Source organism: Haliaeetus leucocephalus, unplaced genomic scaffold (assembly GCF_000737465.1).
Source record: "Haliaeetus leucocephalus isolate CR32 unplaced genomic scaffold, Haliaeetus_leucocephalus-4.0 Scaffold932, whole genome shotgun sequence".
NCBI classification, from domain to species: domain Eukaryota; kingdom Metazoa; phylum Chordata; class Aves; order Accipitriformes; family Accipitridae; genus Haliaeetus; species Haliaeetus leucocephalus.
In genome coordinates, this window is record NW_010973368.1 from 15,678,787 (window position 1) to 15,692,535 (window position 13,749).

Here is a 13,749-nt window from a genome sequence, read left to right on the forward strand (position 1 = left end):
AAGTCTCAGCCTGCTTGTGTAATCAGGGTCAGATACTAGGCTGAGAGAGAGGATGGATCCTGTCATACCTGAGCCTGCTTGTCCTTAGGTTCGTTTCTAGGTGTGAAGGAACACCCTAGAGTAATGGCAGCTTGAGGAACCCTGTGGCTGCTTTTCTGTCCCTTCTTCAGGGTTTGAGGCTTGATGTTGACTGATCGTCAGCCTAGGATCCCGCCCAGGAAGGTTTCTAGTACTGGTATGTCTAGGTGGAAGCTTGTGTGTCGTGCGAGCCCACGGTACTTGATAGCTTTGCAAAAGTGTAAATTGCCAGGGACAGTCCAAAACCCCCATTTCGGTACCTGTTGCACAAACACTTCCACTCCTAAATGTCCAAGGTGAGGAAAATCAAAGACTTCCAGCTCTGAAAAGTCATTTATTAAAAAAAAAAAAAAAAAAGGTAAAGCTGGGTGCTGTGTGTGGTGGTGATATCCCCAGTACAAGAAGGACATTGACACATGGGGTCAGCCAGGATGCCCAGGAGGCTGAGAGCTGGGCTTGCTTTGGGTGGAAAAGCATCTGCTGAAGGGTGGAGGGGATCCACTGGCTGTTTTCAGCTACCTAATGGGTGGTTGTGAGAAGACGGAGGCAGACTCTCCCTGGAGTTGCAAAATGAAGGACAAAGGGCAATGGGCACAAGTTGCCTAAGGGGAAATCCCAGTTAGGTATAAGGCAAAACACCTTCAGCATGAGGGTACTCAAATGCTGCCACAGGTGACTGGGTGAAGCCCTGAGCCATGTACTGTAGCTCTGACGTTGACTGGCCTGGAGCAGGGGATTGGACCGGTGGCCTCCAGAGGTCCTTGCCAACCCAAATTACCCTGAAATGGGTTTCATCCAAATCCGAACACTTCTCAGCTGCGACTGTATCTGGTAAACTGAAGAAGAGCAGCACCAGAAGCAAAGCATGGCTTGTGTCCAGCTTGCTGCCTACTGGGACCAGCCCCCAGGTTGTGGTTACCAGATCTGCTCCCCAGCCTGCCAGTCCACAGCCTGTATCCTTTCAAGGTGTTATTCTGTCCCAGATGCATGACTTTCCCTTTGCCCTTGGCTCCTTCCCTTTGAGAAAAGCTTAAGAAAGCCTTAGTTTGGGATGAAGTACAACAGGATCTTACAAAAACCTCAAGCTTTGTCTAAGGTCTTACGGCCACGTGATGACAGGATTACATTAATGACCTTGATTTCCTGGATTGCTTTATTTTATCAGAACTAACGCAGCACATCTCTAAAGGAGACTTGTGCAGGACAGGCTGAAAAGTGAGTCCTGGTGGCTTTGTGTCATTTTTACTGCATGAATGGCTCACCTGTGACAGGAGGAGGTCACCTCTTCAAAGGTTAGCTTCGTATTAAAGATTTAATAGCAAGAAATGGGCAAAAGGGATTTCTTTGCAAATACATGTTTTCAGATGATAGTGTCACATAGTTATATATCCCCAAACAAGCCCTTGCTTATTTTTTTTCATGGCATGCAGTAAGTAATTGGGACTTCTCATTAGCAGATGAAGGATTTAGGCCCGTTGTAACGCCTGCCTTAATTGGGTAGTGAGGGGACAGGGGATGAAAAACATCTCTGAGGGTTCATGTGTCACACAAGAGGAGCCATGAGTGGGACCTTGCGTCATGTGCTGCAGATAGAGTGGTTTCCGGAGCTTTAGCTAATGAAGGACTCATCTGTCATTTGGGGCTTTCGCATCTTTTTGGAGTCCAGTTACAATGGAGGAGTCAAACAAGTGAAGGAGTAAAAGTTTTTGTCAATGTTGGGTAACTTTGTTGAGTGCTTGTTATTTTAAGCACATCCTGGTTCCAACAGAAATAAGAGCCTGTTTTTCCCCTGTAGTTGTTTATACCAAAAGGGATGATAGCACGGCTGTCTGTCTCTTGAATGAAAAACAGTTCTTGAGCACAGCTTGCTTCATTTAGAGAGGAGCTTGGCCAAGCCTTCCTTCAGATGTATGCAAAGCCAGTGGGAATTCACTACTCGCAGTTGAAGGAAGGAATTAATCTCTAACTTTTTAATACAGCTATTGTATTTGAAGAGTTAACCTTTTGTATTAATTTCTGCGATTTCCATATTAACCAGTGATTATCTTTCTAGGTTGTCCTCTTTTTCTTTTTTTTCAGCGTTTGAGGTGACATGGCTTTGAACAGAAGGAGACCATTCCTAATCTTACTCAATTTAACTCCATTGACAGGACTGAAGTTACGCTTACCAGGGCTGAGCATGTATTAAAGAATATTTAATGCAAGTGTCTGTTACATGTACAGAAACATAATAGTGGCAGTCGAGATTCAGTCAGCTAGGCAAAGAACAAAGGAGTTTGCTGGGAGCTCCCACCAGACCCAGTCATCTGCTATAATACAGCAGCAAAAGAGACCTTGTCCTGCGTCTCTGTGCTGGTCTTCCTGGCTGCAGGAGTGCACCAGCCTGACCCTGGTCCCCAGCTTACTCACGGGAGGACTGGGCATTGGCACAGCTAGGTGCTACTTTTATCTTTCCTTACAAGGAGGAAAACATGAGCAACACTTGTGTTGCGTCACCGAGCCACAGGGATTCTGATCCATACTAAACTCTATATTGGCATCCTCTTGACACTCTTAACCTTCATTTTCTGCAGCTTTTTATTTGGACATCTGCCAATCTTGTGGAGAATGATGAGGAAACAGGAGTTTATTCATGATCTCTTCCTGCAGTGGTAAGTTGAGACACATCAATAACATTGAATGGGGTAGCCCTGTAGCACAAATTGGGAAATCAAGGCACAGAGGCCCTGAATTACATATTTAGCATCATTCAGAAGGTCGGTAGAAGAGCTAAAGAGAGAGCATTGATCTTTCTCTTAATGGCTTTATTTGCTGAAGACTGCAGTAGTTCCCAGTACATGCTGCTTTGGTCCTTTGAGGTTATTAGGTCTGAACTGTTACATGTTGGTGGTTTGTACCATAATTCTCCTGTTTGGGTTTTTTTGTTTGTTTGTTTGTTTTTCCCCTCTCTTCTTGTAGGGCAGAGAAATATGGACCTATTGTACGGGTGAATGCCTTTCACAGAGTCTCAGTAATGATTCTGAGTCCTGAAGGAGTGAAGGTACTGCAAAGTAAAGCCTTATCGACCGTGGGGATTGGCTTGTCGCTCCAGAAAGAGAGAGGTGGTGCCTGGTGTTCAGGGCAGCACGGTGCAGCCAGCCTGTGCCTGCGGAGAGGGCGACTCTGGCCGGGTTAGGAGGGTGAGGTGCTCTGCTCTCCGGACTGTCCTGATTTATTTTCTTCCTTGATCAGTCGATTTACTTGGTTACCGTTATTTAAACAGCAGATAGAGCAAGCATCCACCATTTCTGAAAAGCAGACTCTCTGCAAGAGCTTAATATCTCAAATGAGCGAGGCGCAAGGGACTGAATTTCTTCCTCTAAATCTTTGCAATAACCACGGAGTGAGATTTTGGGTCATTGGACAAAAAGTGCTAGAGGCATGCAAAACAAGCTAGCAGCACGGGAACTGGGGAATCAGGGCACACCAAATAATTCATCTAGTCTTCAGAATATTGCTACAGGAGGAAAAGAGCAAACGTATGAGTGGCTTTTTATGTTTTGTCTGGGAAATGGATTGCACTCACTCTTCACTGACCTGAGCTTTGATTTTAGGAGTTCTTGATGTCACCACAGTACCCAAAGGATCGGCTGGTGTACGGTCCTATGTTCAACATATTTGGTGAGAGGTAGGCAAAACCCATCTGAAGCCACTGTGATCTGAAAATAAGTGAAAGATTAATAACGTCACAGGCATGACACTCACTTCGACTCAGACCATTTACCTTAGTGTGGGGATTAATGACTAATTCCAGACATATATAAGCAGCATGTACCTATTAAATTATGTGTCAAGTCAATCTCCTCCCTGACTGGGAAGACATTTATGTTGGATTTTTTTTTACCTTGATTGTTTCCCCCCCACCCTGCCTGTGGATGTTCAGTTAGTCTCAGAATAGTTTGGTCAAGACCATCATGAAACTTCTTACTTAGATTTTAGAGCACTGAATTATTCCTTAATGCAGGGCATTTCCAGCTCCTAAATTCAATAACAAAAAAGGTTTTTTTTCCTCTGTTAACCTGAAACTTTAAAAAATATAATAGTCCAGTTATGATATTAATTATTTGCATAACAGCTGTAATGGACCAGCATCTTATTGGACTCAGCAGTTCACACCTACCAGGCAAAACATCTGCAGTGCAGTCGTTGTCCATAGTGATGCAACAACTGTGTACTCAAAGCAGCACAGTGCTTCCTACATGTGGGAAAAATACAAGAAAGTAGATGTGGAAGATTTATCTTTGTGACTACATGGGGTTTGGCTGGCTCCCTTGCTGAAAACTGTTCCTTTCGTTGTTTTCCTAAATGCTAGGTTTCTAGGGAATGGCTTGGTAACAGTTTGCAACCATGAACATTGGCACAAGCAGCGGAAGATAATGGATCCAGCCTTCAGCCGAACGTAAGGCAAATATCTCTGGAATGATCTGGCTGTTATTTCTACTGTATTTGCACGATTCTTCCTGTCATTGATCCATTACTTGATATTTAGAAAGAGAAAAAAATCATTTAGTGCCGAAATCACTTTTTACTTGGAGTCCAATGCACCATTTCCGTGACAAGTACAATTTGACCAGACTTCCCATGGGGCAGTGACACACGTATGAGCTCAGCGATGGCAGAAAGGTCCCAGGGTTGCGTATCCAGGAGTGTGGTGATGGCTGCCTTATCCTGCCAGCCTTGGGGATTTGACGTGGGCAAGCCTCATCGTTCACCTGAGTGATTCCCTATGGGTGTGATTGTTAAGCAGGGGGTTGGTCTGGTTTGCTCGGGTGTGCCTTGACACATTTTATTTAGGGTCTGAAGATAAAGTCCATTTGCTTTGGCATGCACAGGTCAAAGTCCTTTGCCACGACAGCCATTGTTTACATGGCAGGATGGAGCAGGGCTGCTAGAAGAATTTAGCCATTATATCTGTTCGCTTTTTAAAGTATTAAAGCAAATTTATTATAAACAAAACAAAAAAATTTTACAATTTTCTGTGGAAAATAATGAAGGTAATTTTGCCTGAGCAAATATGTCCTCTCCAGAGCCCCCATCACTCATTTTTATTGATTGTTCAGCTACCTGATGGGTCTGATGGAAACTTTTAATGAAAAAGCAGAGGAGCTGATGGAGAAGCTAGAGGAAAAGGCAGATGGAAAAAAAGAGTTTAGCATGCTGACGATGATGAACCGGGTGACTATGGATATCATTGCAAAGGTACCAGCTGTCCGCTTGCTTGTTTCCTCTGCAACTGGCAGGAAGGAATGGAAGTAATGGGTATTGGCAGCAGGATGGGATCAGGAGCTGGAGCCGGGGAACAAGACGTTTGCCCAGCAGTGCCAGAAGAGCTGAAGGACTCATTGTGCCACTTCCATTTGGGCTGAGCCATAGGAAGGGGCAGTTAGGGAAGGGTCTGCACAGCATAGGTGCGGCCTGCAGGATGGGCACCCTTTGCAAAAACCATTACAGCCTCATACCTCCCACCCCTCCATGGCTGAAGGGGCACACCAGTGCTCGTTCATGTGTGGATGTTGTATTATTACCATTACGTGTCAGCATGAAGCCTGCCTTATGCTGGCTTTTCCTTTCTCTGTGCAAAACAGTTTGGGATGAATGGAGAGTAATAGTAAATTATTAATCCCTCCAATAAGGAGGAAGCATAATGTAGATATTGCCCTTCCCTGGCAGCCTCCTGCAAGGCAGGATCTAGCTTGAGGTATTTTTAGGGGAAAAGGTGGTGGTGTGAGGTTGTTCTGCTCTTTCACCCCAGCCCCAGGGAGCCAGGAGGATGCAGCGAGTTGCCTTTTTCTCTCCTGCTCCTCAGGTAGCCTTTGGCTTGGAATTAAATGCACTGAGCGATGACCAGACACCTTTCCCACGCGCTGTGACTGTGGTTTTGGAGGGGATGACCAAGAATCGCATCCCCCTCATGCAGGTCTGTATGCTCCTCACTTCAGTCCTTTCCTCCTCTCTGACTGGAGCCTCTGCTCCTGCATGAGTTAGGGGGCTGGAGCTGTGTAAGGCCAATATACAACGGGGAAAGCCAGCAGCAGCTCTTTCCCTCCAACGTGCATTAAGATAAAATTCATTAGTACTTTAAAACACGTGCAAAATTAACATTAATATTTAATGCTTCCATTACGTCTTTCTGCCTTCTCTTCCCCCCTGCATGTGTTTTACACTTTCACACCCATCACTGCAAAAATTGAGATTTTTGCTATTTGTCCAAGAAGGATGGCAGCCTTCACTCAAGATGGAAGAAATTTGAACTTTTAGCATAAAAAAATTACATTTTCGACCCAAATTCATATACTAGGAAATTATAGATGTAATATGAAATATTTAAGTTAAAAATCATTCCACAGTTTCTCATGAAAGCTGTAGTTCAGGTTTTTAGAGCTCCCGTTTCCCTTTTTGGGCCCGGACATGAGATTCTGTATTGCATGCTGCAGTTTCTTTCTGTGGAGAGGTGACTAATTTTGCTCATGGTGCCCAAAACATCAGCTCTGACAAGGCAGGACATCAGCATGCACAGATTGAAATATTTCTCATTTCAGCCCAAACCCTTCACCTTGGGGATGTTCACTTTGTTCCATGGAGAGCAGATGTTTTTGTGACAAATGTCATTTAGCAGAAAACAAGGTGCTCGCTTGAAAAATAACACTGGCAATATTTTTTACCAGCAAAAGGAATAAAATGACTGAAGAAATTCTATGTTCAGTACATGCCAGGGAAACAGAAGCTGGTAAAGGAGGTCAAGGAGAGTGTGAGGCTGCTGCGGCGTGTGGGGAAGGAATGCATTGACCAGAGGAGAGAGGCCATCCAGAAAGGGAAGGAAGCCACGCTGGATATTCTCACGCAGATACTGAAAGGAGATGGTAGGGGACACGTTGCTGTTTGAGTGAATATCTCTGTGACATGTTTTGCCATGAGATTTGGGGAGGATTGTTTTGGGGATCTGAACTTTGATCCTCCTTTAATGTCTTTTTCACACTGAAGATAGTGAGAGTTGCTTTGAAAATTCCGTGTTTCTTTGTGTTGGATCAAATACTGGTTGCAAGTCACCGCTGAGTTGCCCGCTTAGCATCCCCTCCCGATGCCACCTCAGACAAAATGCGCAAAACAGGGCAGAGCATTCTGGCTGTTCCAGCTGGGGCCTGGGGGTGTTTTCTAATCTTGTTTCCTTTTCTCTCTTGACAGCTCTGGAAGAAACTAGAGATGATGAAAACATTCTGGATAACTTTATCACTTTCTTTATTGCGGGTTGGTAGCTATTTTAATGCTTGGATATGTCATGCGGGAAGCTGTACTCGTTCTTGGGCTGTCTACAGGGTCATGATTAATGTCCTTCTCACTCCATGTGGTGCTGCTGTAACCAGGAGTCACTTGGAAGACAGCAGTATTACGCTGGCCTAGGACCAGCTGGGCGAGGTCTGAAAAGAACTCTTAGTTTTCTCATAGGCAAATGATATGTTATCCTCCTTCAGTCATATCAACACAGCGAATCATGCCAGGCCAGTGGTTTCCAGCCTGCGGTGCAGAGGGCAGCGCTGCCTGCTGGGGTGCAAGCCTATTCCTCCTGGGGTTCTGGCCCTTCCTCCCAGATCCTGCTAAACCCCACTGAAGGCATCTTTAACATATTCCACGTGTCTTCACGTGACCTCACCCACATGAGCAAATGCCATTCTTGCTGTAAGAGCTTGGCAGGAGAGGGCACTGTCAAGCCTATGAGATAAAGCAGGGGCTGAGATGGTATGTGAGGTAAACAACGTAGAAAGGTAATCTTGCAAGTCAGTAGAATTTAGGTTCCTAAGAAGGTGAGGTTAAAACACTGTTCTTTCACAACAAAGACATTGCAACAAATACCTCTTTGCAGAGGTCTTGTTTTCTGTAAGCCTTTAAAATAATACATATGCTTAGCCATGAAAAAATTAAAACTATCCACATAAAGCAGGTATTTCAAAGAAGGACAGCTAGAAGCCCTGTTTTCCCTCAAAACCAGTAAAATCCGCACTTCTCGGCAGAACCGTGCCCCCCATAATATGACAAGGCAAATACTGAACCTCACTGGCCCTTCTGTTAGGGAGCTCGTGACCAGTAGGTGCCATATGCAGCCACTGCAGCTTTGAGTTGGGCGAGGTGGCTCATATCTTTACCAGCTATGTCTTGTTCTTGTCACTCTTGAAAGCTCCTTATGTAGAATTTACATCCCTTTTAGTGTTTCCTTTAATTTCTAGCATACTTGAGATAAAACATTTGGGCCCTGATGTTTAAAGTTTCCTATTCACAATCACACTAGTAGACTGTCTTTGTATCATGTTGTTATTTCATACTAAACTTTAAACCAATTTTTTGTGTTGTTAGGGCATGAAACCACTGCCAATCAGTTGTCATTTACAGTAATGGCACTGGGTCAGCATCCTGAAATACTGGAAAGGTACGTGCACTCCAATTTGCAAACGCAGCTTGCTGTTAATTTCAATGTGAACTTAATTATAAGTATTATTAAAAAGCTAGGATCAATTTGCAATAAATTCTAGCCTCCCTTCCACAATAAATAGTTTCATAGTCCCAATATATCTAAAATTTAAAACAACCTCAAGATGAATTATTTCAATTTCATCTAAGTGATTTTTTTCAAAGCCCTTATGCATACTGGTCCCAAATCCTACTTGATTCGGCTGCACTGTAAGCACGTTGCTCCATCCTGATACGAGGCACAAGTTCAGGCAGGCTGGCTGGGAATCAGTAGGCATTTTGCCTTGGGATGGGAGTCAAAGTCCAACTCAGTGTCTGGAAAGTAAAAAATGTAATTTGTCAACTTGCCGAGGAAGAAATGGGCGTCTGCAGCTAACATTTTTTAATTTAACTGCAGGGTTCAGGCCGAAGTGGATGAAGTTCTTGGTGCCAAGAGAGACATCGACTATGAGGATCTTGGCAAACTCACCTACTTATCACAGGTACTGTAGGAGTGAGGTAAAATACCAGTCAGAGCTGTTTGGTAGCACCTCTGCCATGTTGTGGAGGAGCCCCATGCTTTTAAAATTTTAAGACCAATGCCAGTATTTGATCCTGATGGTGTTTGTCCCCAGAAAGTCAGCAAGCAGGTACTGTGAGCCATTTGCAGCAGCCCAGCCTTGTTGGGAAGGATGCTCCTCAAATTTCTTTCCAAAATCCCACATGATTCCTTCACTGCTTTCCTTAATTATTACCAAGCTGGGGGCTAGAGAGGAGTTGCTTAATCCCTACCTGTTTAAGCTGAAACCATAGCCACATTTTAAGGAGGGTTTGCAACTTCGAGCCCAACCTGTGTGTGAATCCCACGCACTTCCCAAACTCACAGGTCTATTTTTGTTGGATTATTGTTAAAGCATTTCCAGCTATGTTCTCACCATGTGCCATAAATTCAGTGGGATTAGAAGGCATCCAAAAATAATGGCTAGTTTTTTTGTAATTTCAATTTTTTATTATTCAGCCTTGAAACCCTCTTCAGTCACCTGGGGGGGCAGCGTAGGGAGGGATTTTGGTCCTGTGTATAGAAATGCCAGTTGGTGATGAACTGCAAAGCCAGGGCTTGGCTACTCACCAGTGTTTGTGTGCGTACCCTTTTTTACATGATGGGGGACACCAGTAGCCCTCAGGAGAAACTGAATCACAGTCCTGGCAGTTATTCTCCTGCTTAAATTTCTCTGCGTTTTTAGTAGTCTGCCACGATCGCTTTTCTCTTAAACTACCCTGCCAAGGTGGGTGTTGGTATTTTACCATTTGCCATATCCCATCCCACAAATCACTGTGCTTTGACAGCGGATAGATTTCAAAGGTGTATTTCTCACAAGGAAAAGGCGTCTCTGTGTGATTACAGAAATCAGCGGGTTTCCTTAGCCTTCTGCAAACACCATCACAATTATACCATTCCAATTAGGATAAGGTATCTAAGCCTTTCAGTTTTAAGACAGATCACATGAGAGCCTCTCAAAGCAGACCGTTTATTTAACAGAACAAGCTTGGATCTGTACAACCAAAATCAGTCACCCTCGGTCAGAGCCAGTCCATCACTGGAGTATCGGAGACCATGGGACTCCTCTCCTGTCACTTGGGCAATTCTGAATCCTTTTGTCCATGCTTCTTTTTCATTAATCCACTCGTGCATACATGCTGCTAATTGCACTTGCAGTGCAATGCTAACGTGTACTGTTAATTAGGTTTCACTTTGATGAAATAAGCCATTCTTACAGCTCACTGCCACCAAAAGAAATGGTCTCATTCCATTTTTTCTCACCGTTCCCTATTCATTTTCCCTTGCCAGGTTGTTTTTTGTCATTTTGGTGCTCTGACCTGGCTCAGCTCCCTGAGCAGCAGAAGCAGGACAAAGGCAGGAGTGGGAGCGCAGTGCTGAGAGTGGGAACGAGGTGGGAGCAACCATCCATCCTCATGGCAGCTGGTGCCAAGAACAGCTCATTGGGAGCATGAGATTTCACCCTTGGATATTCCCTTTGAATTTGCTTCCCAGTAATTTTTCACTTAGTTGTTGACCTGACTTGAGGTGTTAGATCTGTTCAACACATAGGATCTCTTGTGGTTTTTGCTTCTTTTTCTCTGTATTTTACCAGTCGTAAGAAAGAACCAGGCCTGAAGGAGCTGACTTAGCCATATATTTTGCCCACAGGAGTCCAAGACGGATACACCAGCATCTGTTCCGCGATTCAAAAGCTCCCATTTAGCCAAAGCGAAAGGCCAGAGGGAGGTAATTAATTTTATTTCTGCTTCCTACGCTGTATTAACTAGCTGACCTTTTGTGCTTTTCGCTGACACAGGTTTTGAAGGAATCGCTGCGGCTGTACCCGCCTGTCCCAGGGACGGTACGCCGGATGGAGAAGGAGCACATCATCAGTGGCATCAGAATTCCTGCAAACACGATGCTCGTTGTGAGTCCCATCCACCATCAGCAGCTTTTAGCTGTTGCAGTCAATCCAAATGTAATGGATCTGTGTATCCGAGGGCCAAAATCCTCCCTGAGCACATTTCTACTGGCCTGTCTGAAATTTTGGCCAAAACTGGGGTATGAATTGGGACTCTGGATTGTTTTTGCCTGGGGGAAGGCAGTTATGGGTTTGTACCTGTGACAGCGAAGAGGCGTTTTCAGTGTGCTGCTCCTGACTAATGCAAATAAACTCTGTCTTGACAGTTCAGCACTTATATAATGGGAAGGATGGAAAGGTATTTCAAGGATCCACTCACTTTCAATCCAGACCGATTTAGCAAAGATGCACCTAAGTGAGTTTCTTTGTACTCCCAGGTTATTAAATATGTAATAAGGAACCATTACGGGAAGATTTAAAGGGGAAAAAAAAGTAGACTAAAACTATTTTTCCATTCAAGTATGAGTAATGCTAAATCCTTATCCAAATGCAAATAGAGAGCAGTAATGTGCAGCTTTTGTTCAGAAGTTCTTTAGACCACATGATACCTTATAAAAAAGACCAGTATTAATGTTGTTTAATGTTTATATTGAGGTCAAAGCTTTGGGCCAAAACCAGGTTGAATATTTACCTTAGTGCAATCCAAACATTTAATGCGTGGCAGCCCTGGCCCCAGGATGCTTGAAGTGTCTTCACATTAGAGAGGGGACAAGGGGCTGAGGGACAGAAGATGCTGTTCAGCCGCATGGGCAGGCAGCCTAAGTCTAATCAGTAGGCAGGAGTGCAACAGGAGGGACCAGTGACCCAAACAGTTGGTGCTGATCCCTACATCTAACTACTTCATGAGTCGGGGGTTTTACTTCAGCCTAGAGTTTATCTGGTCTCCTGAACCAAACGCCCCCTCATTCACATGATTCAGAGCTGCCCAAAGGAGCAATAATTGGGTGGATCGTTACGTCTTCATGGCAGGCTGGAGAGCATTTAGAGTACACTTGACATTCAGCTTGGAAATAAGGTTTGCATGCATCAAAACAGCTCTGTCAGCTGAGCCATATAGTAAGTGGAGATGATGAGGAAACTTGCTGCAGAGCTGTATTGCTGCTGTGGAGAAAAAAAATGTTAATTTGGAGATTGTCTTAACAAGTCAGCTAGGTGAGGTCGTGGTTAGACCATTTTCTTGCTGCCATGATGAAGTACTTGCTTGTTGCTTTACAACCAAGCTGTCAGAGTGACAGTTTTGAACATTTTTCTTTGCAGGCCGTATTACTGCTATTTTCCATTCTCTCTGGGACCCCGGTCCTGCATCGGGCAGGTGTTTGCACAGGTAAGCAGAGGCCTGGAAGGACACTTCATTAGTGAGCACTGGGCCAGCTCAGGGTGTGCTGGCTATGGCTGGTGGTGAGGGACCAAAGGCCACGCTGATGGTGCACTGACCCTCTTCCCTCTAGAGGGAAGATCCCCACCATGCCCATGATAGGGCATGTCTCTGAAATGCTATCACATGAGCGGACATACATGTACCAAACTGGTCCCATGTCACCCCTGCACACGTGCAGCCAAGGTGCCTGCAGGGGAGAGGGCAGCAGGCTGTTCTCCCTCTGAACCGTCCTGAATCACCCTGCTTGAATGCAAACCCCTTGGTGGGAATTGCAGTCAACATCCCTTTCCAGCCAAGGTCAGACACACAGGGGTGTGCAGGGGCTCTTAGGGACTATCCCGTGGCTGCAGCTGGCAGACTCAAGGCAAGGAAAAGATCAGCTGGCAGAAGGGCACAAGCCAGGACTGGCACTGAGAAGGTGAGGAGGGGGCTGCGTGGATGGGAGGAACAATTTAATAAAGTATACAAGCATGGCAGGGAGCGTTTCAGGACAGTAGGAGGCCAGCTCTTTGGGTCTGTGCTGCGAGTTCATCTAAGCACCACTGCTCAAAATCTTTGGATTAAAGTGCTTAGTTTAACACTCTGATTTCCAAAATGGGGTTAATGCATAAACACAAGGACCGATCTTAGTGCCTGTCAGTTGTCTTCAAGTCCAGGAAGCCCCAGGCAACTCTTGTTCTTCCTGCCCAAACTCAGTCAGCTGCATTAACAGTTAACATTTAACTTTTAAATCTCTATATTGACAAAGCAGCATGACATAATACACTGACTTTAAGTGGCTGCAGTCCAAGCTGTATTTGCTGTTACTGACGATGAGTTTGCTTCTTAACAGATGGAGGCAAAAGTGGTGATGGCAAAACTGCTGCAGAGGTTTGAATTCCAGCTGGTACCAGGGCAGAGTTTTAAACTCTTGGATGCTGGAACCTTTAGGCCACTAGATGGAGTAATGTGTAAATTAAAGCCAAGGAGCCCTGCAAGAGGCTGCCAGGCAGACTCATGACTACTCAGGAAAGGAGCATGACACGGTAGTGCTAGCATTTCTTCTGACTGTGAAGATCTTCACACTAATCGAAGGCTAGATTTTGCAGGCCCCTGTAGAGGATTACTAGACTGAAATTCTTCCTAGTCTTCCTCATCATTTACTGAAGAGTCACTCTAGACATGTTTGAGCATCTTTGATCTGGAAGTGTACCTGGAATTGCAAAGCCTGTTATTTTCCTGGGGCGTTATTTGGTTCTGACCAGACTTGGAGAAGAACATCCTTTCACTGGAGTGTCCCTGGAGCTCCACGCAAACCTGAACTCAATTCCCAGCTGATAGTTTCCACTAACTTGATTTACAACACAATGTGGG

At 44.8% G+C, this 13,749-nt stretch overlaps 1 protein-coding gene across 1 annotated transcript in view; it reads left to right on the forward strand.

Annotated features, from left to right (window-relative positions):
- Positions 1–13,544, forward strand: part of LOC104841975 (cholesterol 24-hydroxylase) — a 15,091-nt gene extending 1,547 nt beyond the window's left edge. The window contains exons 2-15 of the mRNA XM_010584025.1: positions 2,652–2,729; positions 3,037–3,118; positions 3,672–3,745; positions 4,430–4,516; positions 5,178–5,316; positions 5,924–6,034; positions 6,821–6,977; positions 7,300–7,362; positions 8,464–8,536; positions 8,975–9,059; positions 10,914–11,024; positions 11,285–11,373; positions 12,276–12,342; positions 13,229–13,544. Coding sequence (XP_010582327.1) covers positions 2,652–2,729; positions 3,037–3,118; positions 3,672–3,745; positions 4,430–4,516; positions 5,178–5,316; positions 5,924–6,034; positions 6,821–6,977; positions 7,300–7,362; positions 8,464–8,536; positions 8,975–9,059; positions 10,914–11,024; positions 11,285–11,373; positions 12,276–12,342; positions 13,229–13,396 — 1,384 coding nt within the window. The 3' untranslated portion in view covers positions 13,397–13,544. The remainder of the gene's footprint in view (positions 1–2,651; positions 2,730–3,036; positions 3,119–3,671; positions 3,746–4,429; positions 4,517–5,177; positions 5,317–5,923; positions 6,035–6,820; positions 6,978–7,299; positions 7,363–8,463; positions 8,537–8,974; positions 9,060–10,913; positions 11,025–11,284; positions 11,374–12,275; positions 12,343–13,228) is intronic.
- Positions 13,545–13,749: the final 205 nt, after the last annotated feature.